This window comes from Cucurbita pepo, chromosome LG06 (genome assembly GCF_002806865.2).
Source record: "Cucurbita pepo subsp. pepo cultivar mu-cu-16 chromosome LG06, ASM280686v2, whole genome shotgun sequence".
NCBI classification, from domain to species: Eukaryota; Viridiplantae; Streptophyta; class Magnoliopsida; order Cucurbitales; family Cucurbitaceae; genus Cucurbita; species Cucurbita pepo.
The window spans coordinates 211,157-237,570 of record NC_036643.1 but is presented as its reverse complement, the minus strand read 5'-3'; the positions used below and the strand labels follow the sequence as shown (position 1 = coordinate 237,570).

Sequence of the window (26,414 nt, the reverse complement as noted above, 5' to 3'; positions counted from 1 at the left end):
ATATATTAAACAAATAAATTACTTAGTTTTTTAAAAAAAATAAAACGAAAAGACTACGTTATAAATTATTTTTTAATTATTACAAATTAGGATATAATATTAAAATTTTAAAATTTAAAAATGATATTTTACTTGATTTCTTATGTTTTTCCTTATAACTTTTAAATAAAGATTATATTGGAAAAATGAAAACTTTAGAATAAATATTTTTTTAAAAGAATAATAAACAAATAAATGATAAATTTTGCAAAAACAAGAAATAAAATATTGTGGTATGAATTTGCAGAAGTAAATAGTTGCGAACTTCTTAAACTTTATTCAAACATATTTAAAAAGAAAAAAAAAAGAAAAAAAAAAGANAAAAAAAAAAAAAAAAAAAAAAAAAAAAAAAAAAAAAAAAAAGAAGTGATAATGGTATGAATTTGAATAGAATATTGTATTTACACGCCATAGCAGAGTAATTCTCGCATTTGTTGGAGCAATCGGCGACGGGCTTTCAAAAGTTTTCTGTTGGGCCATAAAAGGCCTTCGTGAAAGTGAAATAAGGAAAGCAAAAAGAGGAAAAATGATAGTTTTGCCGCCATTTCCTACAAAATCGCTACAAAATCGCTACAAAATCACCCGTCTTTCTACACTCCAGATTCTCTGGTTCCTTGACGCGCGCCCTTTCCACTCAAACCGCTTTACCTTTCCGCCATTTCTGTCCCGCATAAGCTTTATGCGCTCGAGTGTATTTCGTCTTTCTTCCACAGTGGAACTTCTGAAATGGTACTCAACCTGTATTTATGCGCGTTTAGAATTGAGAATCAACCCATTGTTTTTTAAATGGCCCCAAAGGAAGATGTTATCCTCAAGGTCAACAGTTTCCGAAATGGCGACAAGGAATTAGTGGAGAAGAAGTTCCAGTGTTTACCAGAGAGATCCTTGCAAACCATGAGACGAAGAGGTAAAGAATTTTCCGAGCCGGATAACCGCCAGCCGTCCTCGGGCTCCAGCGGCGGCGAGGTTCTCCGTTGCAGTTCCAACTATTCGTTTTCTGGAAGTTCATGGAGCTCACCGATTAGCAAGAAGTCTCGGTTGATGGATCCTCCTGAGGATGATTCTTCTCAAAAGCTGGAAACCGCCGTGAAAGACGAGGGTAACAACAACGATAATCAAGACGGCACCGAGGATATGCCTGAAGAGTACAATCAACTGAAGTTAAGCCCCTTATTAGGTTTCCAGTTGGTAGTTTTTGTTCTCATTATTGTGAGTTTGATTTGTAATCGATGGATTTCAATCTTAAAGCGGGAGACGTTTTGGGGTCTTCCGCTGTGGAAATGGGAGTTGACTGTTCTAGCGGTAATCTGTGGACATATGGTTTCATCTATGGCCGTTGGATTGATGGTGAAAATCATCGAGATGAATTTCCTGCTAAGGAAACGGGTTCTGTATTTCGTTTATGGATTGAGAAAGGCTGTAAAAAATTGCCTGTGGACGTCTCTGATTTTGCTTGTTTGGCATTTCATCTTCAACGACAAGGTTCAGAGAAAGACGCAGAGTAAGATCTTGCCTTATGTCACCAAGATTTTGATCTGTTTTCTCGTGGCTGCTTCGATATGGCTTCTGAAAACGCTTGTCATTAAGATTCTGGCTTCGTTTTTCCACGTTAATAACTACTTCGAAAGGCTTAAGGAGGCTTTGTTCAGTCAGTATGTGATCGTGACGCTCTCTGGTTTGCCATTGTTTGAGAGGCCAAATTCTGAAGATATGATGAAGGATGAACAAATTGACGATGGAAAAGCAGAAAGTTCCAAAAGTGGCAGAGTTGTATGCAGTGGCAGACTCGTAAATTGCAATGGCTCGAGACAATTGAAGGTAGAATCAAAAAGAAAAGATGAGGAAATCCCTGTTGATGAGTTAAATAAACTGAACCAGAAGAATATATCAGCTTGGAATATGAGGAGAATGATGAATATTGTAAGAAATGGAGCTTTGTTAACTCTTGATGAGAAGATACTGTCGGAGACGGAAGAACAATCTTTGTTGCAGATTAGGAATGAACGGCAGGCGAAAGAGGCAGCTGGGAGGATTTTCCGGCGAGTGGCCCAACGTGGGTCAGAGTGAGTTCTCTGTTTGAATTCGTTGTTTCTTTCATGAATATTCAATTTCATTGCATGATGTGAGCTATGTTTGTTGCAGCTGTATTTATATAGAAGATGTAATGCGATTTATGAATAAAGAGGAAGCTTTAGTGACGATGAGTTTATTTGGAACAACCGCTGAAACTCAATGCATTGATGAGTCCTCTTTTAGAGAGTGGATGGTAAGGCCCTGCCCTTGACTCTACTTGCCTTGTTCTGTTTTGCTGTGTAATGAAGATGATATATTTGGAAGTTGATGTTTTAGTTAAAGCTTATAAGACGTTTCTATCTATGTCAAATTTATGAAACTCCAAATGTCCCTACCCAAAATGCATGGTACCTTACCCTCCTACCCCTATATGTTTTTCAATGAGAAATAGTCCTAGAGTCAACCACGAAACCCGACCCATTTCGTTAGCTTTAGAAGAGAAAGTCGCTGGAGAAAAAAGTCTTTATGAATACTAAACTCACTTTCTCACTCTCATGTCACTATACGCTTACATGCGGTGAGATCCTACATTGGTTGGAGAGGGGAACGAAACATTCGTTATAAGGGTGTGGAAACTTGAGCATATGCATTTTAAGACCTTGAGGGGGAGTCCGGAAAGGAAAACCTATAGAGGATAATATCTGCTATCGGTGGAGCTGGGTGTGAAACTGTGAGATCCCACGTCAATTGAAGAGGGGAACAAGTGTCAGCGAGGATGCTGGGCCCGAAGGGGGGTGGATTATGAGATCCCGCATTGGTTGGAAAGGGGAACTAAGCATTCTTTGTAGGGGTGTGGAAACCTCTCCTAGCAGACGCGCTTCAAAAACCTTGAGAGGAAACCCGAGAGGGTAAGCCCAAAAGAGGACAATATCTGCTAACGGTGGGCTTGGGCCATTATAAATGGTATCAAAACTAGACACTGGGTAGTGTACCAGCAAAGACGTTGCGTCCCGAAGGGGGGAGGGGATTGTGAGATCCCACATTGGTTGGAGAGGGGAACGAAACCTTCTTTGTAGGGGTGTGGAAACCTCTCCCTATCAGACACATTTTAAAAACCTTGAGGGGAAGCCCGAAAGGAAAAGCCCAAAACGATGCTGAAAACATTTAGATGTGTATATACTAAGAATTCTTAACCTAAATGCTATGTAATGGATATATTTTATTTTTCTTTGATGTGTTTCAGGTTAATGCATTTAAGCAGAGAAAAGTGCTTGTTCTATCTCTCAATGATGCAAATACAGCTGTTGATGATCTTCACAACTTGCTAAACGTCTTTGTAGCTTTAACAATTTTGGTAATCTGGCTTATCATATTTGGAACTCCCGTCCTGCACTTCCTCATCTTCATAACTTCACAGCTTCTTCTTCTGGCTTTTATTTTTGGCAACACATGTAAGACGGTCTTTGAAGCTATCATTTTCTTGTTTGTGATGCACCCATTCGACGTTGGCGATCGCTGCGAAGTGGATGGCGTCGAGGTGCAAAACTCTCTAGCCAAACAATTTGTTTTGCTCTTAGCGACGCATTCTTAACTTTCTTTGGTTTTCCAGATGGTTGTTGAAGAGATGAAGATATTAACAACAGTTTTCCTGAGATATGATAACCAAAGGATCAGCTACCCCAACAGTGTGCTGGCTACCAAGGCCATTGGCAATTACTACCGTAGTCCAGACATGGGAGAGGGAGTTGACTTCTATATCCACATCTCTACTCCATGGGAGAAAGTTGCCCTTTTGAAAGAACGGATAACCAGGTATGCTTTAATTTGGAAGAGAGTGTATCTATAAGCCTTTAAAGACTTATGTGGGTTTGGCTCTTAGAATTTGTGAGGTCCCACGTTGGTTGGAGAGGAGAACTAAGCATCCCTTATAAGGGTGTGGAAACATCTCCCTAGTAGATGCGTTTTAAAGGTTGACGGCTACGCATAATGGGCCGAAGTGGATAATATATGCTAGTGGTTGGTTTGGACTGTTACAAATGGTACCAGGGCCAGACACCGGACGATGTGCCTGTGAGGATATTGAGCTCCAAGGAGGTGGACTTTGAGGTCCCACATCGGTTGGAGAGGAGAACGAAACATTCTTTATAAGAGTGTGAAAATCTCTCCCTAGCAAACGAGTTTTAAAGGTGGACGAAGACAGATAACAGCCCAAAACTGATAATATATGCTAGCGGTAGATTTGGGCGGATATAGAATTGGAGAGAATTGAAAGTGTAATGGGTTTGATGAGTGAATGTATGCAGGTATGTTGAGAGCATGGGCGAGCAATGGCACCCAGATCCACAGATTGTGATGAAGGATGTTGAAGATCTTGAGAAGGTGAGGATGTCGGTGGGTCTTACGCACAGACTGAACCATCAAAACATGAAAGAGAGGTGGAACAGGAGAGCTGCGCTGGTTCAAGAGATTGTCACAATTTTAGACTCAACATGACAACAATCTACTCTATATTGCCTTTCTTTCGGGACTTATTGTAAGTGTCATTTTACTTCAAAACTCATTTCAAACCTAACTCTCATTTTAGCCATTTTTGTACATTATTTGAACTTGAAATTGTAGACGTACTACTGTATTATGATAGAAGAAAATTTAGTTGAGCTTTTTTTGCAGCATTGAACGGTGAAGGAAGAAAATTCTTTTTCTGCAGCATTAAATCTTATAATTAAATTTTAGAATGGAGTTCATATGGTATCTTCTGAGCTAGACACAGTGTGGTATGCTAATTAGAACTAGAGTTCTAAAATGGTATCTGAATTAGACACATTATAGTATGCTAACTAAAATGATATCTGAGTTAGATACAGTGTGGTATGCTAATATTATGCTAATATTCTAAATATTATGCTAATATTCTAAGCTAGTAGTGTGGTATGCTAATATTGTTTCTATAGGCAGGAAAATGGAAATTTGATTTAGAAAGTTTGGATTTTTTAAATTTAAAATGTAAAATAAAATGATTTCAGATTTTTTTATTTTTGAATTGAAACTAAATTATGATTGAAAAGTTAAATTCAATTGTTTTTCATAAGAAAAAGCGAGAGTATATATATATTACTTCTTTAAAATCCAAAGAAAACCCCTCTCTCTCTCTCCTCTTTGCTATTTCCCTCTTCACCCACGCAAACACACCTCCTCTTACCTCTTCCTCCAATTCCAGCACCCACATAGCCGAAGTTGGGGGCGGCGGTCCACGGCCACGGCGATTACTTCGGACGGCGGCGCAGCAGTTCCCGACCATACCCGGAAACTGAAGAACCGCGCGGCGGTACCCTCCAGCGGCAGTCACGCGCAGTTCCACCACCTCCGACGCTTCCTGTAGCAGATCCGGCGGCGCGAACGGTATCCAACCGAGATTTCTCTCCGATTCACACGTTCCGGCGATGAGTCAGTGGTGACCTAAAGGTCAGTCAGCTCTCATCGGCAGCCCTGCAGTTCCACATTTCGGCATTGACGGTGAGTTCGATTTCGGCAGGAACAGTCAGATTCGCCACCTCCATAACGCACAGGCACCTCCGGAGAACAGCGCAGACTGACTCCTTCCCTCCGCTGTACTCCGACGGTGAACGATCCGGTCAATTTTCCCTTGTGAATTAAGGTGAGGTTTAACCTTTTTGTCTTTGATTGAACTTTGTAAGAAGTTTATCGAAATTTGTTGTTTGGGATGTTAAAATTTTTGCTTATATAACCTTTGGAAATAGGATGGCCTTCTTTTTTGTTAAAAGGAAAAAAAAAATACATTGATTCAAATATTTGATGACCAATAACTCATCGTGATGATTGGAAGTTAAAATCTAATTTCTTGTATATGCTATCTGTGTCCATCAAATCATGATTTAAACCTATCAAGTCAATATTAGTTTGTACTGATAGTTATATAGAAATATGTAACTGTGAAAATTAATTAGGCTTGCTGCAAAAGTTATAGATAATGCTGATTTGCTGAAGTGAATTTATGTCAAGAGTGATAGAATCACAACTGTGTAGCGATGAAGGAGGACGGAGATGAATCATTGAAGTCCAGCAGTAAAGAAGAGGAGAATGTCGTAGGTTACCACAGCACCAACGTGAAGAAAGTTAGGTTAAATTCAACTCTCACTGCTTTGCTTGACGATCCTATCCTGGCGGATGTCCCCAAGAAGCCCACCTTACTGGACGTTGATACGCTCATCAGCCTCGAATTGGGCAGCGCCATGCGCATCTCTGTCCTTAAGCTCGACGGCACCATAATTGGTACACACACTTTTCTAATGTTCCTCCTCTTTCTCTAACTGGCATTTTCACAAACACTTTGTTTATAAAACTGCTGAAATGCAATTTTCGATCTTGTTCATGCTTTAGATGTGGCGATCATGAATTCCGCATCGTTGAAGGACTTGAAGCTCGCTATCAAGAAGAAAGTAAACGAGATGGAGCAATCCAAGATGGGACATCGCCACATTTCATGGTACTCTTTCTTCATTCTTGGTGAATTCAACCATAAAAAGTGATTAGTAGATAGCTTTCTTGGCTAATCGTACAATCATCTTTGTGCATTGATGAGAAGTCTTTCGCTTGTGGATCTGCAGGAAGCATGTGTGGGCAAATTTTTGCCTAGCACACCACAACGAGAAGATTCTTGATGATAGCTCTGCGCTTCAGGATTTTGGAATCCGTAATAATTCTCAGGTTATTTCCTAAACCTTGTATGATCCGATTGACATTCTAACCAGCAGAAATCATGTCAAAGTATTAGAAATTCTATCCAGGCTGAAAATTCAGTCATAATATACAGAGAACAAAAACTTGTTGCAGGTGCATTTTGTCCCGTATGTCATGTCAAAGAATTCCAGAAGGCATTCTCGAAGGAGAAAACACCGTTTCTTTCACGGTCTCAACAAATGCACATGAACAGACACTTCGGGGTATGATTCTCTAACACAAATTCAGTAAGCTTGAGTTCTCACAACTTTTGTAACTGGTTTTGAACTGTGAAGTGAATGAGTTATAGAAGTTCGAGCTCGCATAAACATTATGATATGTAAAATTGTATAGCTTGTTTTTAGACTTAAAATCCCAAATCCTCTACCTTGAACTCATGACCTAAACCATATGGCAGAGTTGAAACATTTATTCCCTACCCTCACTATCTATGTACTAAACTCATGCTTTTGCTTTAAACTAGTCGAGATATTTGTTTAGCCTCTCATGAGTTTAGCGAAACTCAAAATTGAATCAAGCCATTCCATGGCTGAAACAAACAACCTTTGCATTGATATATTGGAGGACAGACGCACCCTAGCGCAACCAAAAGGGAAGATTAGGAAGCAATTTAAGAGAAAACCTCTTGGCCAAAACCCCTTGGTTGTTATTTGACCTCAACGGACCTGCTATAAGTCTAAATAGTCAATGGTGGAAGTGAGCTAAAGTCCTTGTCCTTGTCCTTGCGCACACATAGGTAGGTATTCTAATGCCCATGACATTAAATTGTCTAAGCAAACCCATTCTTATGTTCTTACGTATTTTTGATCCATTGTTTCTGACCATGTTTGTCGAAGCAATTCTCTAAGAAAATTACTCTTAATTCTTTCAAAAGCTAAGTCATTATCCTTACATAAATGTTTAAATAATATCTTTATAGAGTAAAAATTCTCGAACATATTGAATGAAAATTGAGAACTGAAACAATCTAATAGTGACTTCAAACAAAACTTTAGATTACTGCAAATCTCATTTTTCATTTGACCGATGGCATATTCTACTCTAATGTGGCAGCCCAGAAGGAAGAAGCCTATCTTCTAAAGCTGCTCATTTAGTTGGCTTCCTCGTCCTTGGATGGAAGGGTCTTCATAGAGCATCTGATGTCTCGGACTCCAAGGAAGAACAATTAAAGAAAAATAAGAAGGATCTCACCATCCCATGGGTAAAGAAGAAGCAAAAAGTTTCAAGAAACTATAAAATGACAGTTCCAGAGTGAACTTCGAAGTGGGTGTAAAACTTGAGGCCAAGCACTTTGGATGTGAGAACCTATGGTAATGGTATGCCATATAAAGTTAGGAGTAGGAGGATATGATACAAAATCTTTATCATATATAACTTCAGCAGCAGATCCCAATCTCAAAAAACCTACAAACTGCTGAATTCCCTTCCCTCTTCTACTCTCCCTGTTTTGAATAGTTAGCTGCATGAACATCATCACTTGCCAGCCTCATTTTCTCCTTGTACTCTTTCAACTCTCTCTTGTACCTCTCCTTGTCTTTGAGCCCAATGTTTTGATAAACCTAATAATAAAGTAGAAAGAACACCCATTTGATCAAACCACCAACGTTTAAAGCTGTTGAAACCTCTAGAGAAAAAGCTTGGCAGACATACCATCCTTTCTTCAGGGCTGAGGTTGTTCCAAGACTCTCCAATCATCTTGGTGAACTCCCTCTCTCTGTTAGGGTACAGAGATTTGAGCTTGTAATGCTTCTCTGCAAAGAAGAAATTATACCCACTTCTGTTTGGTTTGGGGTGGTTCGGGTCTCCCTTTCTCCGGCTCCTCCGGTGTCGCCGACCAGAGTGTCGCTGTCTGGTACCAGTGTACGGTACAATGGCGTTGGTAGGTTGGGGCCGGAGATCCGACGGGGTAGGCTCCTCTGGATGGTAAAGAACTCCCCTCAGAACCTCAGATCCCAATTTCACAGACACCAGGTAGCCACAATCGAATTTCCCATCAATTGTTCCANAAAAAAAAAAAAAAAAAAAAAAAAAAAAAAAAAAAAAAAAAAGAAGACAGAGTTTGAAGAGATAAAACGTGGGAATGGGTCAGTTATATAGAAGCCATTGTTGGGAACTGTATAACCTTTACAGCTGGACCCCACAAAGAAAAGAGAGAGGAATTAATAGAAGTGAAAGTAAAAGGTTTGTCACCTTCAGCAGGCGGACCAGGCGAAAACGACGTTGTTTTGGGGGTATATTCCACCAGAGCCAATTCGTTTTCGCTGGTAGGGCTACCGAAAGAAAATGGCGCTGTGTAGAAAAAAGAAAAGGAAGACAAAAGCGAAATCAGAGTTACAGCAAGTCCGATGTGGGAGAAGTGGATAAAGTTTATAAAAAAAGAAAAAAAGAACGGAAGGAGAGAACAAAAAGAAGGCACCTTGAGGGGCGCAGATGGGGCCCTGGCGGCGGAACATGTAAACTTGCTCGTAGTGGTAGAGAAGACTAAGATAATGTTTTCTCAATACAAAGGAAGCACTGGTTGTTGTAGGAGAGAACTTGAACACACTTCCAACTTCCCTCCATTTCTTCTCTGCAACAACCTACACCGCCATGACAATGGATTCACACAAACTCCATCTCTGAAACCCAGAAGAAGCTTTCTGTTGAAAATGGAAGACCAAGCCCCAAATCTTACCTTTTCATGCCCGCCCCTTCTTGTAACCTCTGAATATAAAACATGCAAGTCTAGCTCCTTCCCTCCAATCACAGGAATCCTTTAAAATACTCAAAGGAAAGCCAAAAGTAGCCATTAGGAGACCGGCTTGTATTTTATTAAAAAATTTCTTACACCGGAAAAGTGTACAAGTGCGGTGTTTTGTGGTTGTGGAGACGCCATGAATATACCATCAAGCTACTTTATTTCATTCACAAGAAGAAGAAGAAGAAGAAGAAAGTATGTGTGACTCACATGAACTTTGTGTTCATCATAAAATGGAAACGCCTCAAAGTGTCCCAAAAAACAATGGGGTCAGAAACAACTTCATCGTGGGTGGCAAGCGGCGGAGGATACTGCTTATCTACGCCGCCATTCCCGCTTTTGGTCCTCGCCGGCGGTGACATAACCAGTCCGCCGGAAAATCAGAAAAGAAGAAGAAAAAGGGGGGAGAGAGAGAGAGAGTAGGAGTAGTGTAGTAGTAAAGTAAGGAAAGGAAAAAAGGAGGAGGGAGGAGTAATGATGGTAGTAAAGAACATATGATTTCCAAGATAAAGTAAGTAAATTAAAGGAGGGAGAGGGGAAAGAGAGAGCAAGGAGGGAAGGTGGAATTAAAGAAGATGGTTGGAAGCGTGAAAGGCAACTGTTATGCAGAATTGGCTTTATGTGCGATATTTGAATAAAGAAAAGATGGATTGGGGCANAAAAAAAAAAAAAAAAAAAAAAAAAAAAAAAAAAAAAAAAAATTAATCTTGTTGCGTGTGGGTGTGAGTCGTGTCATTGGAAGTCTGGAAGGGGTCTGCGACCAAACGTTGACATGCACCTGCGACTCCCCTGCGACTCTCCTACTCCTCACTCCTTTTTTTGGGTTTGGGGTTCATATCTCTGGAACCAACATATACATTTGAATCCCCTTTCAGAAGATACACATAATTGCTTCCCCCTATCCACTCCCCCTCACTGTCTCCTCTCCTCCCTCCATGCATAACCTGCATTGAGTGGTCTATATTGCCACCCACCTCTTCCTTTTTGTTGCTGCCCCATTTATTTTCAGCATCTTTTTATTTGGCATCTTTCCTACCCTTTTCTTTTTCTAATAACCCCACCATAATTCAACTAGTCTAAACTATTACAATGAACTTGTTCGATGTTGTCTATAGTCATGTAATGTGAGATTAAAATTAACCCGGCCATACCTTTTGTTTGTATTTTAAAAAAACATAATTATAATTAAAAGTAAGGTAAGATTGAATTTATTTTCCATACTTGTGTTTGTTTGTCCTATAAGCTAAGTAGGCTGTGTGATAAGACACTATTGCGTACTGATTGTCTACCCTAAATACTACCACGAGGGATGACAAGACAATTGAATTTTTTTTATTGCTTATTATATCAATTTTATTTTTCACTTTCATTATGAAAATACAATTTTAGAGGAGTAACCGGTGATGAGCAAGAAAGCAACCCTCGTAATTTTAGTAACCACCCACTAACCATAATTATTTCAATTTCGAATTCAAATTCAAATTGGAAGTAACCGTTAGGCATCCATGAGGTCATTCTTCATGCGGTATGAACTTCAAATACTTTCAACCGTTCTCTCTTCGGTTTGACCATGGAATAATTGCACTACCAAAAATTAACCATTAAGGGTAATTTATCAAGAATATGAAAAACCAAAGAAAATGGCAACTTTTATTTAGAAAATTTCAATTTGTGATTGTATTGATCACTGATGAAATGCAATTAATTATTCAATTGAAACGATCCGGAAACGCACAATTAGCAAGGATTCGGAGTTACCCAAATCGGTGGAAGTAAACGGCGTCGGGAATGAGAGCCGCCGGAGTAATACGGCAGCTGCTCGAAGCTTCCGTCGCACAATCGGAAAATCCCCATATCCGGTTCTTCACCCTGTCCCTGGTAATCGGTGTCAGAGTAATCGTCCGTATAATATATACAATTCCCTGAGATTCCACCAAAATCAGATGCAGAGAAAGCCATAGAAGAGTTCCCCCCTACGAACAGTGCCATTTCATCCAAATTTTCGACCTTCTCCCATCGCGGCCCTTCCCATTCCATTCGGAATACCTCAAATCGTACCGTACGATAGATTACAGATATCAGCTCGTCAACCATGGCGTCGTTGATGATATCCAAATACCGACTCACCAGCAGTAATTCGCGCCCTAATTTTACCAAATATTGTATATCACCGGCCGATTGGCTTCCTGTAGTAACCAGTGAAACTTCAGAGCGGGAACCGCGTAGATCCATCACTGAAATGACCCCGTGCTTATCCACCGCGTAGAACAGCCCGTCGGAGTAAACAATATCTTCGCAATCGGACGGTGCATCATCGACGAACGTCCAGGATTCACCGCCACTCCGGCAAAATGCCAAATCGCCGCTATGATTCAGAATCGCCACGGCCGAGAAATCGTTCTGATTCGATGGACTTGAGGACAGAACGATTTTCTTGACAAAAGAATCGCGCATCTGCCGCAAATTCCGGCTGTAGATGTGCCCAGTGGGTGTACGGATCAGGTATTCTCGGCCAACTCTGGAGTAATCGAAAGAGACGACGTTGGGGAACGTGGAGAGCGGAGGCAGACGGAGCTTGGCCCTGGTTAAGGGGTTGAGGAGGAGGATTGTCGGAGTTTCGTCGAGGATCGCAAGCCAGCCGTGGGAAGAACCGCACCGGCGCTTCCCGAGAGAAGCCTCCGGGAGGTGAAGGAAGTGGATTTTGTTGTCAGAAAAGTTGAATAAGCCGCAGCGGGAGTCGTGGTACAGAGGAATTATGAGCCAGGGGAGCTGGGGAGGAAGACGGCGAGGGATTTTGGGGACCGATGATCGCCAGCTCTGACAGACGACTCGAAATCGGAGATAGTCAGAGTAGACGGTGAGGTTATCGGCGATAACTTGCAGGAGATCGGGCGGGAGTTGGGTCCAGTCAGCCATTTTTCTAAGGCCTTGCGCTTCGTCCAGAAGATATTTGTTCTGAATGATGAGGAGTTCTTTTATTTTCTCCACCAATTTAAAAGAGCCATTATTATTATTGTTTCTTATAAAATAAAAGGTCAACTAAATTATTATTTCATTCAATTTTTTAAATTTTGTTTTTTTCTTTTAAAGAATAAATTAATGAGGCTAACTAAACCTATGGCCAAATTTAAAAGCCCAAGGAAAAAGACCTACAAGCTAACTGATAGAGAAACAGAATCCATTAATTATCTTTTCCAAAATAAATAAATAAATAAAAATCAACATAAACTAATGGATTAAATGGAAAACAAGCTGCTTACTCAAATACATACATGTTACTATTAACAAAATACACGCATTCATTAGAAATCTTCAATGTTTATTGCCAAAACTTCTAATTTCAAGAAATGCATACTNTTTTTTTTTTTTTTTTTTTTTTTTTTTTTTTTTTTTTTTTTTTTAAGTTTGAGCTCTAAATTGTTGCTGATCCTCTCTTTGGATCACAGTACTGATGAGTATACCAAGTATTTGCCCTAAAAATATAACAGTTATGAGTCTACTACATCCACTCTACATCGACGATCTTGAGAGCTCGGGCCCAATTGAAAGGAAAATACAAGAACCGATCCTTTCTAACAGGTAGATCTAAGCTATTTTAGAGTTCCTACATCTAATAGTGTAAAAGTTATAACTACTTCAGGTTCACCATAATATAAATTAAACAATTTTGGTGTACAAATAGTTCAAACCCTGTAGGGGTATAGAATAACATGACTCGAGATCATAATCAGAACGTAACATAATAAATGGATTTGCCTCACTTTCTTGAACAAAATTTATGCATGATCTGATTAGAGTTGAAGTTAAAGAAGCACTAAATCATCAATCAAAACTAATATTTTTTGCTGAAAGTATCCAAATGGCAGGTAAAAGCAAAGGTGGAAGAAGACCTTCTAAGTCTCAGCCTGTGTGTCGATGTCAACACTTGTGTTCTTAGCATTATCTGCAGCCTCATCAGCAACGCGTAAATCAGGATAATTGCGATGGTTTAGAGAATGCAGCCATAAGGCAACGGCTCCCTCTTTGTGCTCTGTGGAACCAATGTGAGAATATATATGCTTCATTTTGAAATCTTCTGCTACCTCTTCGTATGCTTTCATAGATACCTCTTCATGACTGTCTTTCCACTTCTGATTATATGATGTGAATAGGCACTCGTCCAAGTACAGCCCAACCTCAGGTGCAGTGGGCAGGTTGATATTTACATCCCTGTGTTTCAATTTTGATTACCAAAACTTGATGGAATCCAATTCTATTCTATTCTATTAACAAATGAAATGAAAATTGCAGTTGAAAATGGAAATTACATACTGTTGCAGAGCCTTCTCAATCAATGATTCTGGAGCACAGTTCCTCATGATTGCCACAGCAAGACCCATCATCTTCCGGATCTGGTGAAGCATGAAACTCTGCCCCACAACTTCACATTTCACAAATTCAATGCCTTCAACGACTACGGTGGTCGCCGCATCAAATGAAATGATGAAGCGACGAGCAGCAGGGTCCTCTGCTTTTGTTCTGGTAGTAAAATTGTGGAAGTTATGAGTTCCTACATATTTCTTCAAAATCCTATTGAACCTAGCTTTCTCCTCCTCGCCATACTTGAAGCTCCCTGAGGATTTCTCATTCCTATTAACGCTTTCTTTGCTTACAACATTCTCAGAATCGTTCCCTAATCCAGACATTTCACAGCCTTCAATTTTGGCAGTAGCTTCGCTTCCAACATTGAGTTCAGTACCACTGTTTTCTTCTTTGATAGAATCGGAGGCCGTGGCATTGTCCTCCAATGCACCATTTGCCTGAACATCAGAAACTTCAATGGCGTTTCCAGAGTTGGGCGAAATGTCTGATTCAGATATCGCAGTTTTTACTTCGAAATTGCGCTTGCCCATCAAGCCTTCGACCTTGCGTCCTCGTTCAGAGCACTCTAAGCACTTCACAAGCTCGTTACCAGACCCTAAACTAGCCTTCACACTTTCTCTATCACGATGGCAATTAGGATCGAGAGCGAAGACAGGAATTAGGTAAACATACCTTCTCCGATCGCAGAACTTCTTCGCATTAAATGACGCTGTGACGCGCTTGTACCCGAAAATTCGAATCTGGGGCGAAAGATTCGAATTGAGACGATCAACAAAACCTGGCGGATCGATGTAGAAGCGACCGGAAACAACCTGACCCACGGCGCTCACGCCCTTATCAGTGCGAGCCGAGCGGGCCCAATCGTAGCGCTTCGAGAGCCCTCGGTCCTGCTCCGGGACTGCACCGGAGAGATATAGGGCTTCTTCAAGGTCGGCTTCAATGGTTTTAGCGCCTGGATTCTTCTGCATCCCTTGATAACCGACGCCACAGTAGGCAAAGAAAATAGCAATCTTGCGGCGCTTGTACCTTTGTTTCTTCGGTGCCGCAGAATTGGAATTGACATCTTCGTCATCGGAGGTGGTGGTTGTGGATGACATTTTAAGCTTCTTTGGTTCTGGTTCTTCGATCGACGGTTGTGGCGGCGACCTTCTGGTTTGCGTTGGCGGTTCTTCTTCCATTTTACTCAGGCAGGGGCATAGACTGAAGTCTCCATTAGGGTTTTAGAGTCCCAACAGATGCTAGAAGTTCCATGTCCAAAATAGATTCCTATTATTTTTTTAAATTTTATATTTTCTTTAAATTCCATTTTTCCGTTGGTTATAGTGTTTTTTTAGAGTAAAAATAGTGGTTTTTTATTTTTTTATTATTTATTATATATATTTCATAAATTCGCCAATTTAATAAAAACAATCTTTTTAAAAAAAAAATCTCAAACTTGTTTTTAAACTTAAAAAAAAAAAAAAAAAAAAATTCAACCTACTTTATTTAAAAAATATTTTTAAACTCTGAAAATATAGTTTTATTAATCTTCTTAAAAGTTTTTTTATTTAAAAAATACCTTTAAAATAAAAATAAAAAACTCTTATTATTAGTATCACATAAATAATTAAAATAGGTGAGTGACAATAAATAGCGTCAAGTCTTTCTATATTTTTTATAATATGATTATGTTATTTACTAATCTGTTTTTAAAATGTGAATATTATTCTTACTATCCAACCAATATTATTTTGCTCCCCGAAATTTTCTTTTAAAATATTTTTAATATAATGTGGACTTCCAAATTTCCGTTCACGTTGAAGGGGTATTTAATCACCTAAAATAAAACATTCCATCGGAAAAAAAGAAGAAAAAAAAACTAATAAATAAATAAATAATACAACAAATTAATAGTTGAAAATAGGCCAACCCGCCAAATTGAATTTAGTTTAACCCGAGGAGGTTCAGAGGTAGCAATTATTAGCATACCTTCAAGCGGACGTCCCACGAAACCGTCAATTTCTTTGCTCTTATGCCATTGTGAAATGGTGGTCCAGATCCCACTCTCCTTCGATTGGTTTTAGCGAAGAATCTCGAGACCACGCGTCTGCAGATCAAATGGCCTTCAAACTTCTGAGACCGATCCTTCGATTGCAAATGGTGGATGTCTTCGCGCCAATCTCTTTCTTTAATTTATCACCGGTAAATGTCTTTGCGCCAATCTGAGATTTCTACTTTTCAGATGATTATTCGTATTATTAAGGTTGATCGCATCTTCTGCTTGTGAGTTTAAACACATTAAGAAGTTGATGTTTTATCCAGTTTGAATTGAGGAATAGATTCTCAAAATGAAGCAGGTTGTACTCTGTCGCTTACGGAATTAAGCTAGAGCCATGAATTGTCTCCATCTCGCCGCTAAGTACCCTGTTATGATTCTAGCTCGTTACCTTCCTTTCCTTTTCCTTGTTCGTGGGGGCATTCGGATACCGAAGTTAAGATCGCACAATACGAATGAGGTTATATTTTATGGAGTGTCATGCTGTTTTCGTCTTTGGTTGTGGTTGCAGGACTGCCCTATTTTCTTCAACTAAGACGTCAAGGTTTTCATCCCAAGTATTATGCATGCTTATTATTTGATCCATGTTTTCCCTGGGATTTTTGACGGATTATGTATGCCCGTGGACTAACAAAAGTTTGATTAACATGGAAATCTTTTAATCGATGAAATTTCTGCCTCAATGTGATATGCTTTTAGTCACAATATACAAATTACTTGCTCGAGTTGGAATTCATGGTTTTTCTGGTTCATGAAAGAATATATTGAAGCAGCGAAGTCCGTGTTTTCTATTGGAGAGTATTGGGATTCTTGTAATTATAATGGCCATGACTTGGACTACGATCAAGGTACGATGATGAATCTTTGTTCTTCGTATGTACTGTGTTGATAAATTAGAATCACGTTTTAAGCAATATCCACAACAGTTTCTTGGAATTTTCTAGTTTTTTAGTTTACTTGAATGGTTGGTGTTTGTGGATAATATCCTCTGTTGTTTTTCTCAATTCATATATTCCATAGTGATGATCACAACTCTAAATGCAGATAGACATAGAATGGATAATAGATTGGATTGACAACACAGGATAACTTTCATCTGCTTTTGATTTTACAACCAAGGGAGTTCTTCAGGTCTCCCTGTATGTGAGGCCATTGCAAACCCCCGTCCCCCCTCCAAAGTGTAATACTATGAACATCAAATCTTAATTATTTGAAATAGAAAGGATCGGGCGACAGTAATATCATGGATTTTCTATTCCCCTGACCTCAGAATGCTTCTTGCAGGTCCATTGGCCCCTTCCTGCCAGCCATATCATGGAGGCATCCAAACTGTATCAGCTTGGAATAGAGTGTTATCTTGTTTGCAGTCTAATTCTCGCTCACTCCGCTGTGGCTTTCTTTCAGCTATGCTTCGTTTTATAGTAAGTCTAAATACCTAATCACTTGTTCATCATAATTTGTTGTGGTTTTTGGATTGTTTGATCCAACAAAGCTTTTGTACGATTCGAGCCCCATCTTCCTATATTGGATGTTTTTAAGCAAGTTATTCTCTGAGATTTGACTACATAATAAGTTAGTTCCCAAAATTTAGCTGCAAATCTTAAGAGTATAATTGTTTAGCAGGCTGAGTGATCAATCTTCGATGTTTCTAAACCATGGTAGAGGAGTACTTGTTGTCTTTTAATTGTTGCCTCAAAACCAGTTTTTACACCCCACCTGTTCCTTATCAGGTTGCAACTCCTATCATGGGTAGGACCTTCCCTTCAGTACGTATGAATTCTGATTTTTCACAAATTTTATGTTGTTTTCAAGATTATACTCCATAGACATGGATGTCTGTCTTTACATCTGGAGGTGTACTTAGTGAGCAATCATCGATTCTTAGGATGAATGTTCGGGCGTGGAGGAAGACTGAAGTCAATCTGAGTGTGTGAACCTCTGTGGATATTGCAAAGGGGTCTAGTGTATTAGAACTCTAAATTAAATTTGGAGATGTATATTGATTGGATGACTTCAGTTAAGGGATGAGATTTGAACATCCATTATGAAGTGCAGAACATAAGAGAAAGTAGGGAGAGAGTTTAGGCGTGCAAGCTGAAATATCAACCATGGACATGGTTTGATCGGTAGTTGATCGATTCAATTCATTTTGGATCAGTTTGATAGTTTGTTTAGGCATATATGATATTTCAAAAACGTTAGTTTCGGTATAATTTTGGCTATAAGTTGTGTCGAACGGACCTTATAGTGAGTGCCACATGGCCGAAGAGCAGGGAAATGACTACCAAGCATCACCATCATAATACCATGGCCAATGGCTCTTATCATTTTTGATTTGAAACTCCAAAAGATATACAGACCAACGCCACCCTTCCACGGCTTCCCTTGCCCCAACCTTCATCGTGTATATGTTGTATTAGTTGGATCATTGCCATGTTCATCAACAGTGAACCTCTATAGGTCTTATATTTTCTTTTTCTGAATTCCAGGAATAATCTAACCGTCCTGTGTGGACACTACTACCTTGTCCCAGTCATCAAACTTGGGCAACTTGGTTTTACCTGCCACTTGATTAATGGATAGACCGATTAATTTATTCTCGAGAGGTACTAATTAATCACAGTTAGCTAGTTTGCTTTTATAGATTTGACAAGTATATATATTCATGATTTATTAACTAGCACCACCACTAGCACATTCTATATGCCTGTTGGAAATTATGATTTTTTATTCCGGAAGACATTCAAACTGCTGTCCGAAGCTGCAGTCAGCAGAAAAAAGGGGAAAAAAAAAAAAAAAAGAAGGGGGAGTTTGCCATTCATGTGACTGAATATTAGCTACCGGCAACAGTGCTGATTGCAGCAAATTGGTCTTCCTATTTTTATATATATACCAAGCACTCATCTTTTTGTTCTCTAACTGCCTTTTCAGATTCTCTACATGCAGGATTGTAAAGTAGATTTGCTGAGGACTCCAAGTGCAGCAGCGATGAACACCTCTCTCTGACGTCCACCGCCGAACCATAATTGGGGATTCTCAGGTACAGTTAAAAAACTGTTGATTTTTATTGACTTTGAGACATTTTCATTACGGCAGATATCCACTTTTTAACCACAACGGCTCGCATTCATTGGAAACAGTGTGGGAATCCCATCCAGCTGTGCGGTAAGCAAAAGTGTAAGGCCCACTTGAACAATAACAAAGTGTTGTTGGTTTTGCTGCTTGCTTGCTGCCTGTTTCTTTGAATGAAATTATACTTGTTTTGGTCAACCATTCTGAATTTTAGTTAAGAATGAGAAAGAAATTGGCTGCTTATAAGCATGCGTAAGTGAATTTTTCTAGTGGTCGTCCCTACAATGGCATACACGTTCCCCAATGAAAATGGAAGTTGTTGGAGTTGCACCATGGCCAAGGAAAGAACCATATGAAAGTCCTTTCCAATATATAAGACCAAATGAACATTAGACTAGATGAAGGGTAGTGGGGTCATTTTGGGATGTTTGACTCATGTGCGTGTTTAGAGCCTGAGATTAACATTTTGTTGAGAATGGTTAGGAGAGGAGTTCCACATTGGCTAATTAAAGGGAAGATCAAAAGTTTATAAGAAAACTATCTCAATTGGAATGAGATATTTTGAGAAAATCAAAAGCAAAGTCATCATAATTTATGCTCAAAGTGGACAATATTATATCACTGTAGAGGTCCGTAATTTCTAACATTGTATCAGAGTCATACTTTTAACTTAGGTATGTTAATAGAATTTTCAAGTGTCGAACAAAGAAGTTGTAAGCCTCGAAGATGTAGTCAAAAGTGACTCAAGCGTCAAACAAAAGGTGTACTTTGTTCGAGAGTTTTAGGGAAGAAGTTGAGTCTCGATTAAGGAGAGACTGTTTGAGGTCTCCATAGGCCTCAGGGGAGGCTGTATAGTGTATTTTGTTCGAGGGGAAGATTGTGGGGAGAGGAGTCTCACATTGGCTGATTAAGCAAAAGATCATGGGTTTACAATAAAAACATAAAATAAAATAATACTATTTCTATTGATACGAGGTTTTTTAAGAAAAGTTGAAGTAAAGTCATGAAAGCTTATACTCAAAGTGAACAATCACACTTCACACTAGGGTAGAAGTCCATAATTTCTAACACATTTTAGACTAGTAAATGTTTAAGTGGAGGGTTTAGGAATGAGTGAATTATAGAATACAACTCATTAGCTTGTACATCAAACCCTATACTTAGACAAATCCTAGAGCAAACATGAATTTGATATATTAACCCAAATCTGCTTAAACTTAAACCTATACCCAAAACTCTCAATACAAACACTCAAATGGCGTCTCCCATGATTTGGAGTTTAGAAGCTTCAAATTAAGCTACGTAAGGAAATACGTTATAAAAAATTGAGTTCAAATACTGTTTTTAGGATTAATAAATTCATAAAATAGAATAAAACAAAATCACAAAGACTTTCTGTTGGGAGTAGTTTTTCGATGGTCAAGAACATTTTTTTTTCAAAAAAATCATGTTAGGAATTTACATTTAAAATTAATATTAGTCTATCAAATTAGTCTTGAATCTAGACCAAATTTGATTACTATTTAGTTTTTAATTTAATTATATTTGTTTATCATAATTTATTAACCATGGTTTGTATTTTTCTTAAAAAATCATTTGAATTGTTAGTCAAATTAAAAAAAACAAAAGCAATTTAAAAAAAAAAAAAGTTTTTCAGGTTTTTTTTTTTGTTAACCATTTTGATTTTAGTTTTATATTTTTTGAAATTGATGCTCGTTGCTTCTCATCTTCTCTATTATGATTTTCACCTATCTTAAAAAAAAACTTCAATTTCTAGTTAAATTTTAAAAATAAAAGTAAAAACAAGATTTGAGTTTTTTTTCCTTCAAAATTTGGCATGATTTTTGAAAATATGAGTGGAAAGTAGAAACCAAGACATATAAACTTATGGAGACCTAAATTTGTAATATTAGTGGTTATAGCCTTAGACCCAAAAACCAAAAACAATAATTATGGAGACCCAAATTACTTTAATTAAAAGTAGTTTTTGCTGTTCCATGTGTTTCTTCTACAAATATTGCGACTTTGCTTCAAGTGTTCAAAGTCTATAGCAATGATTTGGTCTACCAAAAGAAGATAATGCTTGCATGTCTTACAATGATGTTCAACAAATTTCTAGCAAGAGTCGACGAATAGGTAAATTCCACCATCTAGCATGGAAAAAACGTTTTTTTTTAATACTAAAAAAATTACAAATAAATAATAATTTGTGGAATATTATTACTTTAATCAGCCACCAACACCAAGCGACCTAGAAAAAACACATGGAGTTTTATTATAAGGTGAATTTAGACGTGTTTATAACAAAATGCTTTAGCCTGAGTACTAAAGTGAAAAAGGAATGCATATTAACACATTACTCCGTTGGTTGATTCTAATTTCTAGATTCAAATATATAGGATAGAGGAGGAGGAGGAGGAGGAGGAGGAGGAGGAGGAGGAGGAGGAGGGAATAAAATCGGGGATGGTGATGATAAGATCTTGGCAGCAATCTTGAGACAAGATGGGGGGATGATGATAGGGCAGTGTCCTCGATGGTGGGAAAGGCAAAGGATAATAAGGGTATGAGGCAATGGAATCTCAGTATTTGTATTCGTATTCGTATTTGCATCTGTTGTATTGAAAAGCTTCATCTGGGGAGGGGGGAGGCATCCTTATTCCTTTCCTCCCTCATCCCCGTGATTCAATCATGGCCTCTGTCAGTGACTACAGCACACAGCACACACCACACACCACATCCCTCCTACCCTCTTCTCTGGCAGTAGCTCTGCGCTGTGTGCATCAGACAAAACCGAACCGAATTCCAAAGACGAGTCTAAAAAGAAAATAAAAACCCATTCCATGATTTTGAAACTGGTGAATTCAATGCGAGTCGTTGGGGGTAGATTTCAAGCCATTAAAATTCTCTGAGAGAGAGAGAGAGAGAGACAGACAGAGACAGAGAAAATATGAGGGATATGGGGATGTTGGTTGCTTTCATAAATGCAGGCGTACAGACACACACTTATACATATTGCTGGGAGTTTTGTTCTTTTTCCCCCTCAAAATTTCCTCCCCCCTCCTTTTCTATGGTATAACTGTTAAGGTTTTTCATTAAACTATTTGCTTCCTCATGACTGCGACCTTTCACTCGAGAAAATGGACCATTTTCCTCCTCCCTTCTCTTTCTCTCTCCTCTCTTTAACCAACCAACCAACCAACCATCCATCCCACTGTAAGTTTGTATTCTTGACCTCGCAATTCCATGGACTGGCGGAAAGAGACAGCCTCACCCCTCTTTCCACTTTTTTTACCCTTTGACTCCAAGGCTTTCCTTCTCCTATTTTCTTTTTTTTTTTACTGATGTCAATTTGATCCCCTTCAAAGCCCTTCAGTATGTGTGTGCGTCTTTACTTTCAGTAGTGGGTAGCTTTGAATTTCATTTTCCTTATTTGTATTGTAATATAGTTCTTTGAAAATCACGTTTTAATTAGCAGCTAGCTTAGTTAAGGTGATAGCTGAAATGGAATCAGCTATCACCCAAGTGAAGTGGATACAGAAAAATTCACACACTGACTCACTTTCCATATTCCCCCTTTTGTTGTATGTGAAATGAAAACACAAGAAGTCAGAAAGGGGAATTGCAGTTTTGGTTTTGAAAATGGTTTGTGAAAGTGAAACGGACCTAAGATGCCACGCAGATCATGGCTACAAGTGGGACCCCCTGGTTGCGTCAGCGTCTTGGCTTCCTTATTCCCATTTCCCATTTCATCGTCCACACATATTTCCCACTTTTCCTTACCTTTCACTCTCCTCCTTTTGCTTAATCCATTTAACAATCATTTTCTCATTGACAAAGTCCTAATTCCTCATCAACAAATATTATATATTGAAATTTAGAAATTTATGTGTTCATATGAACGTTTTATTTCGTGTGGACTATATATTTAAATTTTAATTTATTCATTAAATATTTTGGCACATTTTAGACATAGGAAACCCTTCTAGATTTTGACTGAGGATGTTGATTCAATGCATATCATCATTAGTTTTTAGTAAGTTGCTGACCCAATTTGAATGGAATATTGGGTTGGAAGCATTGCCAATAAAGCAATGCGTCCTTTGGCACGCTGGTTCTTTCCGATAGTCAACAGACTTGTGCAACTTATGTTGACGTGTATTAGATGGCCTCTTTGAAGAGTATCTTAATAATCTTCTTTTGTCAATCATCTTGAAATCTTGATTCATTAAGTCTATAATTCGTTAGTTAAGTCTATAATCTGACAATGTGATAAGAAAAGTCTATAATTTGACAATGTGATAAGAAGTTAGAACTCTTGATTAAGAGAAAGAATTCTACATTGACTAATTAAGAGGAATATTTTTGAGAAAACCCATAGTAAAACTTTTATAGTTTATTTTCAAATAGAACGATATCATACCATTGTAGAGGGTCTTGATTACTAACAAGAATTTGATTATGATTATGATTAGTTATCTTTTTTATTAATTTGAGTATAAAAGTGGAGTAAAACTCATGAAATGTATCCCTAAAAGGCTTAAAAAAAAAGAGAAAGAGAAAGGAAGATTGAAAGGATGGGGGTTCTAAAAGTAGTATGTATTTGTTTTATTATTGAAATAAATAATGTCAACCACCGATATGAAAAAGGTTCCAATAGCCCCCAATGAAAACCTGATTCCATAAAGAAGTAAGTAAATAAATAAATAACCTTATAGTGATACGGCATTGAGTTTGGTGTGAACTTAATAATTTGTCCTTTGACACATTGGTTTGAAAACCATTCATCAGGCGCCGAGTGATATGACCTACAAACATGCCATCCCCATCATTTCTCTTTCTTTTCCCTCTCCACTCTACCACAAAACTAAGATGCATGAAATAGATGGAGGTTGATCTTTGTAATAAACCCAACTCATGGGTTCAAATTTTTATGATCTCAAACTACAGGAATCTAAACTTGAAGGCAACAATAATAAAACTGAATTACATTTTTAGGGTTTTGTGGTACACATTATTAGATTAAACGGAACTAGTTGCTACTCTAGTTTGAGGTGGGCAATGGGCTTAATACTTTAGTTGATCAATTGACACAGAGAGAGATCTGAGTAAAATGGAGAAAGAAAAGACAGATTGATGGGAGGAGGAGGAGAAGGGATTGGCAGAAAGTGACCAAAACAAAACCCTCATCATTATTTATTTGATCTTTCTGTATTTGCAATTTGCACCCCAAACCCACCAATCAATCCCTCTCTCTCTCTCATCCCTCATGCATCTCTGTCATATTAATTAATAACTCTTTTCTCTCTCTCCCTCTCTCTCTTTGATTACTTACTGTGTATTCACTTCTTTTCCATCTTAAATAGAACCCCATCTGCTGCTCTGCCCTATAAACTTTCATATCCATTTTCTCCCATCCATTTGTGCTCTCTTTTGGGTGGTTCATGGGGTTTCCTTGGTTGGTTTCCCAGATCACTTTCATGTTGGATTCATATTCCAATCTTCAAGCGTGGAAGGCGAAATCTAGACGTGTTTTCATGTGGGTTTGTTGTTTTAGCAAAGGATTTCCCAACAGAGTTTATTGGCATTCTGTCCACCTCCCCGGTTTCATTGTTTGATTCAATATTTTTGGTTCTGTTCTTTGTTTCCTTTGTAATATGGGGAGGTGGGCATACTGCCAACTGAGCTCTGTTGGATTCTCTTTGTAAAAGCCCTCATGATGCCTTTCTCTCTTTTCATCATCTTCATTTTACTTTCTCTTTTCTTGTTTTGCAGAAATTTTTCTTCAAAGGTAGTAGTAACCCCATCATAGTTATTCGTTTATTATTCTCTTTTGCTCTCTGAAGATCTCTCATCATTCTGTTTTTCCACAGACCACTACCATCATGAAGGTTTCTTTCTCAGGTTTGATTTGATCGCTGTTTCCCCCTTCCCCCCTCTATCTTCTTGTTATAAATCTGAATGACAGAGATGGGAATAGCGATTTAGGGTTTTTCTTTTCTGGATGGGAATGAAGAACCCTAAGAAGTTTGGATCAATGCTTTACTAGGTTTGGAGAAACATTGGGTCGAATCCCAAATCTTAGAACTCTAGATTTCTGTCATGATTGAGTGGAAAAGTAAGTGTAGAAAATGATATGATTGTTTCTTTTGAGCTCTCTTTTGCAGCTGATGGGGCCGAAATGGCTAAGGTATTTAAGTTCTGAGATGAAAATCGATGAAGAAATATGTATTTGATTGATTAAAGTATGAAAAACAAGTCCAACAGTAAATTAGTGGAGATTTTTTTCAGATTATGTTCATGGCCTTCATGCATGCTTTGTCTGTCCCCCATTTTTGAATTCACTCTCAATGTAGCTTTAATTATTATGATCATTATGTTTGGTTATAATCGCTTGGCCTTTTTTCCCCCTAAAAAATCATCTTGATTTTACCCAATTTCCCAAGCCTTGAAAACTACGACGCACCCCTCATCATTGTCCACTGACAAAAGAGTTTAGGCTTTTTCTATGCCAGCCGAAGATGCTTCCATTATTACCTTCTCCTGAGGCGGCGCGTGCGTTTCGCGGTCGGCCATTCACGGCGGCGCTTTCAGGCTACGTGCTTGTTTCGTCCCCCGCCGTCGGCTGCCAGCAGGAAATGGTTTTGCAGATGGTGTTTATTTTAGGTCCGTTTGGTATTTTGGAATTAGAGCCTATGAAGATCTGATATGATCTTCTTCAAGCTTTGGAGCGAGCTAGCTAGGGTTTCGCCTTATAATTTTCTGCAGACGGACAGTCGTAGGGAATAATTCTCTCTCCAATTTATTAAAAATCATTTTGTTAATATTTTATTTGTGAAAAAGTAATTTATTCGTTATAATACTTTTTTATAATCTTTATTTTAAATATCAAAAAGGATTTCCAAATGTATGATTTAATCTAAATACTTCATTATTCATAAAGTAAATGAAATTTAACTTTTTAAAATAAAAAAATGGTATTGAGTGGGCCTTTTGACTTGATTTTTTGCATTGAATTTTTAGTTAATAGTGATTAAAAAAGTATTTAACTTTTTAGTGGTTTGTAGAACCCATTATAAACTTAATTAAAACTGACTTTTAACTTCATTAATTACCTTAATCAATTACATAAACTCTTATGAACTTATGGGTTATTATTTAAAAAAGTTAAAATGACAAAATTAAGTGAATAAAATTAACCGAGAAATGGCTGGACCCCCAACTAATGGTCCTCACAAGAAAGCCCAAAAGTAACTCAGCATTACCAAGGCGGTTCCATTTACTAAATTTAGAACTCATTCAATCTCACATCCCTTACTCTTAGTGGTTAGTCTCACATTTTTAAATATTAAAGAGGGATTTCCACACCTAACATATTTAAATACCAAAGAGGGATTTCCA

The 26,414-nt window shown here is 38.3% G+C and overlaps 5 protein-coding genes and 1 long non-coding RNA gene across 19 annotated transcripts; 3 read left to right on the top strand and 3 right to left on the bottom strand.

The window, feature by feature from the left end:
- Positions 1–535: 535 nt before the first annotated feature.
- Positions 536–5,343, top strand: LOC111797155 (mechanosensitive ion channel protein 8-like). Of its 3 annotated transcripts, none has more exons than XM_023680079.1 (6): positions 536–2,102; positions 2,182–2,305; positions 3,296–3,589; positions 3,662–3,864; positions 4,356–4,585; positions 5,270–5,343. In XM_023680079.1, exons 1-5 carry the CDS (start codon positions 826–828, stop codon positions 4,543–4,545), a joined length of 2,088 nt encoding a protein of 695 aa, XP_023535847.1. In that variant the 5' UTR covers positions 536–825; the 3' UTR covers positions 4,546–4,585; positions 5,270–5,343. The 3 variants fall into 3 exon arrangements, with proteins under 3 accessions (XP_023535847.1, XP_023535848.1, XP_023535846.1); XM_023680080.1 differs by lacking the exon at positions 5,270–5,343 and having other exon boundaries at positions 537–2,102; positions 3,296–3,406; positions 3,509–3,589; positions 4,356–4,709; XM_023680078.1 differs by lacking the exon at positions 5,270–5,343 and having other exon boundaries at positions 537–2,102; positions 4,356–4,709.
- LOC111797156 (U11/U12 small nuclear ribonucleoprotein 25 kDa protein) lies at positions 5,195–8,299 on the top strand. Of its 6 annotated transcripts, none has more exons than XM_023680085.1 (6): positions 5,195–5,707; positions 6,097–6,342; positions 6,451–6,556; positions 6,678–6,777; positions 6,904–7,013; positions 7,864–8,299. In XM_023680085.1, exons 2-5 carry the CDS (start codon positions 6,099–6,101, stop codon positions 6,997–6,999), a joined length of 546 nt encoding a protein of 181 aa, XP_023535853.1. In that variant the 5' UTR covers positions 5,195–5,707; positions 6,097–6,098; the 3' UTR covers positions 7,000–7,013; positions 7,864–8,299. The 6 variants fall into 6 exon arrangements, with proteins under 6 accessions (XP_023535853.1, XP_023535854.1, XP_023535851.1 ...); XM_023680086.1 differs by having other exon boundaries at positions 6,081–6,342; XM_023680083.1 differs by having other exon boundaries at positions 6,073–6,342; positions 7,869–8,299.
- Positions 7,729–10,218, bottom strand: LOC111797158 (high mobility group B protein 9-like). Its single transcript, XM_023680087.1, has 6 exons — positions 9,758–10,218; positions 9,485–9,563; positions 9,227–9,389; positions 9,001–9,099; positions 8,461–8,819; positions 7,729–8,369 (listed from the first exon to the last, which is right to left on the bottom strand). Exons 1-6 carry the CDS (start codon positions 9,907–9,909, stop codon positions 8,244–8,246), a joined length of 978 nt encoding a protein of 325 aa, XP_023535855.1. The 5' UTR covers positions 9,910–10,218; the 3' UTR covers positions 7,729–8,243.
- A 958-nt stretch (positions 10,219–11,176) lies between these two features.
- On the bottom strand, positions 11,177–12,532 carry LOC111797289 (F-box protein SKIP23-like). The gene has a single exon (XM_023680260.1). The coding sequence runs from the start codon at positions 12,461–12,463 to the stop codon at positions 11,285–11,287; it is 1,179 nt and encodes a 392-aa protein (XP_023536028.1). The 5' UTR covers positions 12,464–12,532; the 3' UTR covers positions 11,177–11,284.
- A 634-nt stretch (positions 12,533–13,166) lies between these two features.
- LOC111797601 (tRNA pseudouridine synthase A) lies at positions 13,167–15,182 on the bottom strand. Its single transcript, XM_023680657.1, has 2 exons — positions 13,859–15,182; positions 13,167–13,756 (listed from the first exon to the last, which is right to left on the bottom strand). The coding sequence occupies exons 1-2, from the start codon at positions 15,085–15,087 to the stop codon at positions 13,441–13,443; spliced, it is 1,545 nt and encodes a 514-aa protein (XP_023536425.1). The 5' UTR covers positions 15,088–15,182; the 3' UTR covers positions 13,167–13,440.
- Positions 15,183–15,868: 686 nt separating this feature from the next.
- LOC111796961 lies at positions 15,869–25,838 on the top strand. Of its 7 annotated transcripts, none has more exons than XR_002815454.1 (6): positions 15,869–16,792; positions 16,989–17,124; positions 17,229–17,365; positions 18,434–18,550; positions 18,876–19,109; positions 25,529–25,838. It is a non-coding gene; the product is annotated as an uncharacterized LOC111796961 (long non-coding RNA). The 7 variants fall into 7 exon arrangements; XR_002815458.1 differs by lacking the exon at positions 25,529–25,838 and having other exon boundaries at positions 18,876–18,984; positions 19,085–19,126; XR_002815456.1 differs by lacking the exon at positions 25,529–25,838 and having other exon boundaries at positions 15,869–16,090; positions 16,246–16,792; positions 18,876–19,120.
- Positions 25,839–26,414: the final 576 nt, after the last annotated feature.

What these genes read in the sequence shown, in the direction of transcription:
- LOC111797601 (XM_023680657.1), bottom strand. Translation starts at nt 15,087, where the DNA reads ATGGAAGAAGAACCGCCAACGCAAACCAGAAGGTCGCCGCCACAACCG. An exon ending in ATTGAGAAGGCTCTGCAACA is followed by an intron (nt 13,757 to 13,858) that starts GTATGTAATTTC and finishes ATTGAAACACAG; the next exon opens with GGATGTAAATATCAACCTGC.
- LOC111797155 (XM_023680079.1), top strand. Translation starts at nt 826, where the DNA reads ATGGCCCCAAAGGAAGATGTTATCCTCAAGGTCAACAGTTTCCGAAAT. An exon ending in CCTCTTTTAGAGAGTGGATG is followed by an intron (nt 2,306 to 3,295) that starts GTAAGGCCCTGC and finishes GATGTGTTTCAG; the next exon opens with GTTAATGCATTTAAGCAGAG. An exon ending in GCGAAGTGGATGGCGTCGAG is followed by an intron (nt 3,590 to 3,661) that starts GTGCAAAACTCT and finishes TTGGTTTTCCAG; the next exon opens with ATGGTTGTTGAAGAGATGAA.
- LOC111797289 (XM_023680260.1), bottom strand. Translation starts at nt 12,463, where the DNA reads ATGGCTGACTGGACCCAACTCCCGCCCGATCTCCTGCAAGTTATCGCC.
- LOC111797156 (XM_023680085.1), top strand. Translation starts at nt 6,099, where the DNA reads ATGAAGGAGGACGGAGATGAATCATTGAAGTCCAGCAGTAAAGAAGAG. An exon ending in GGACATCGCCACATTTCATG is followed by an intron (nt 6,557 to 6,677) that starts GTACTCTTTCTT and finishes GTGGATCTGCAG; the next exon opens with GAAGCATGTGTGGGCAAATT. An exon ending in GAATCCGTAATAATTCTCAG is followed by an intron (nt 6,778 to 6,903) that starts GTTATTTCCTAA and finishes AACTTGTTGCAG; the next exon opens with GTGCATTTTGTCCCGTATGT.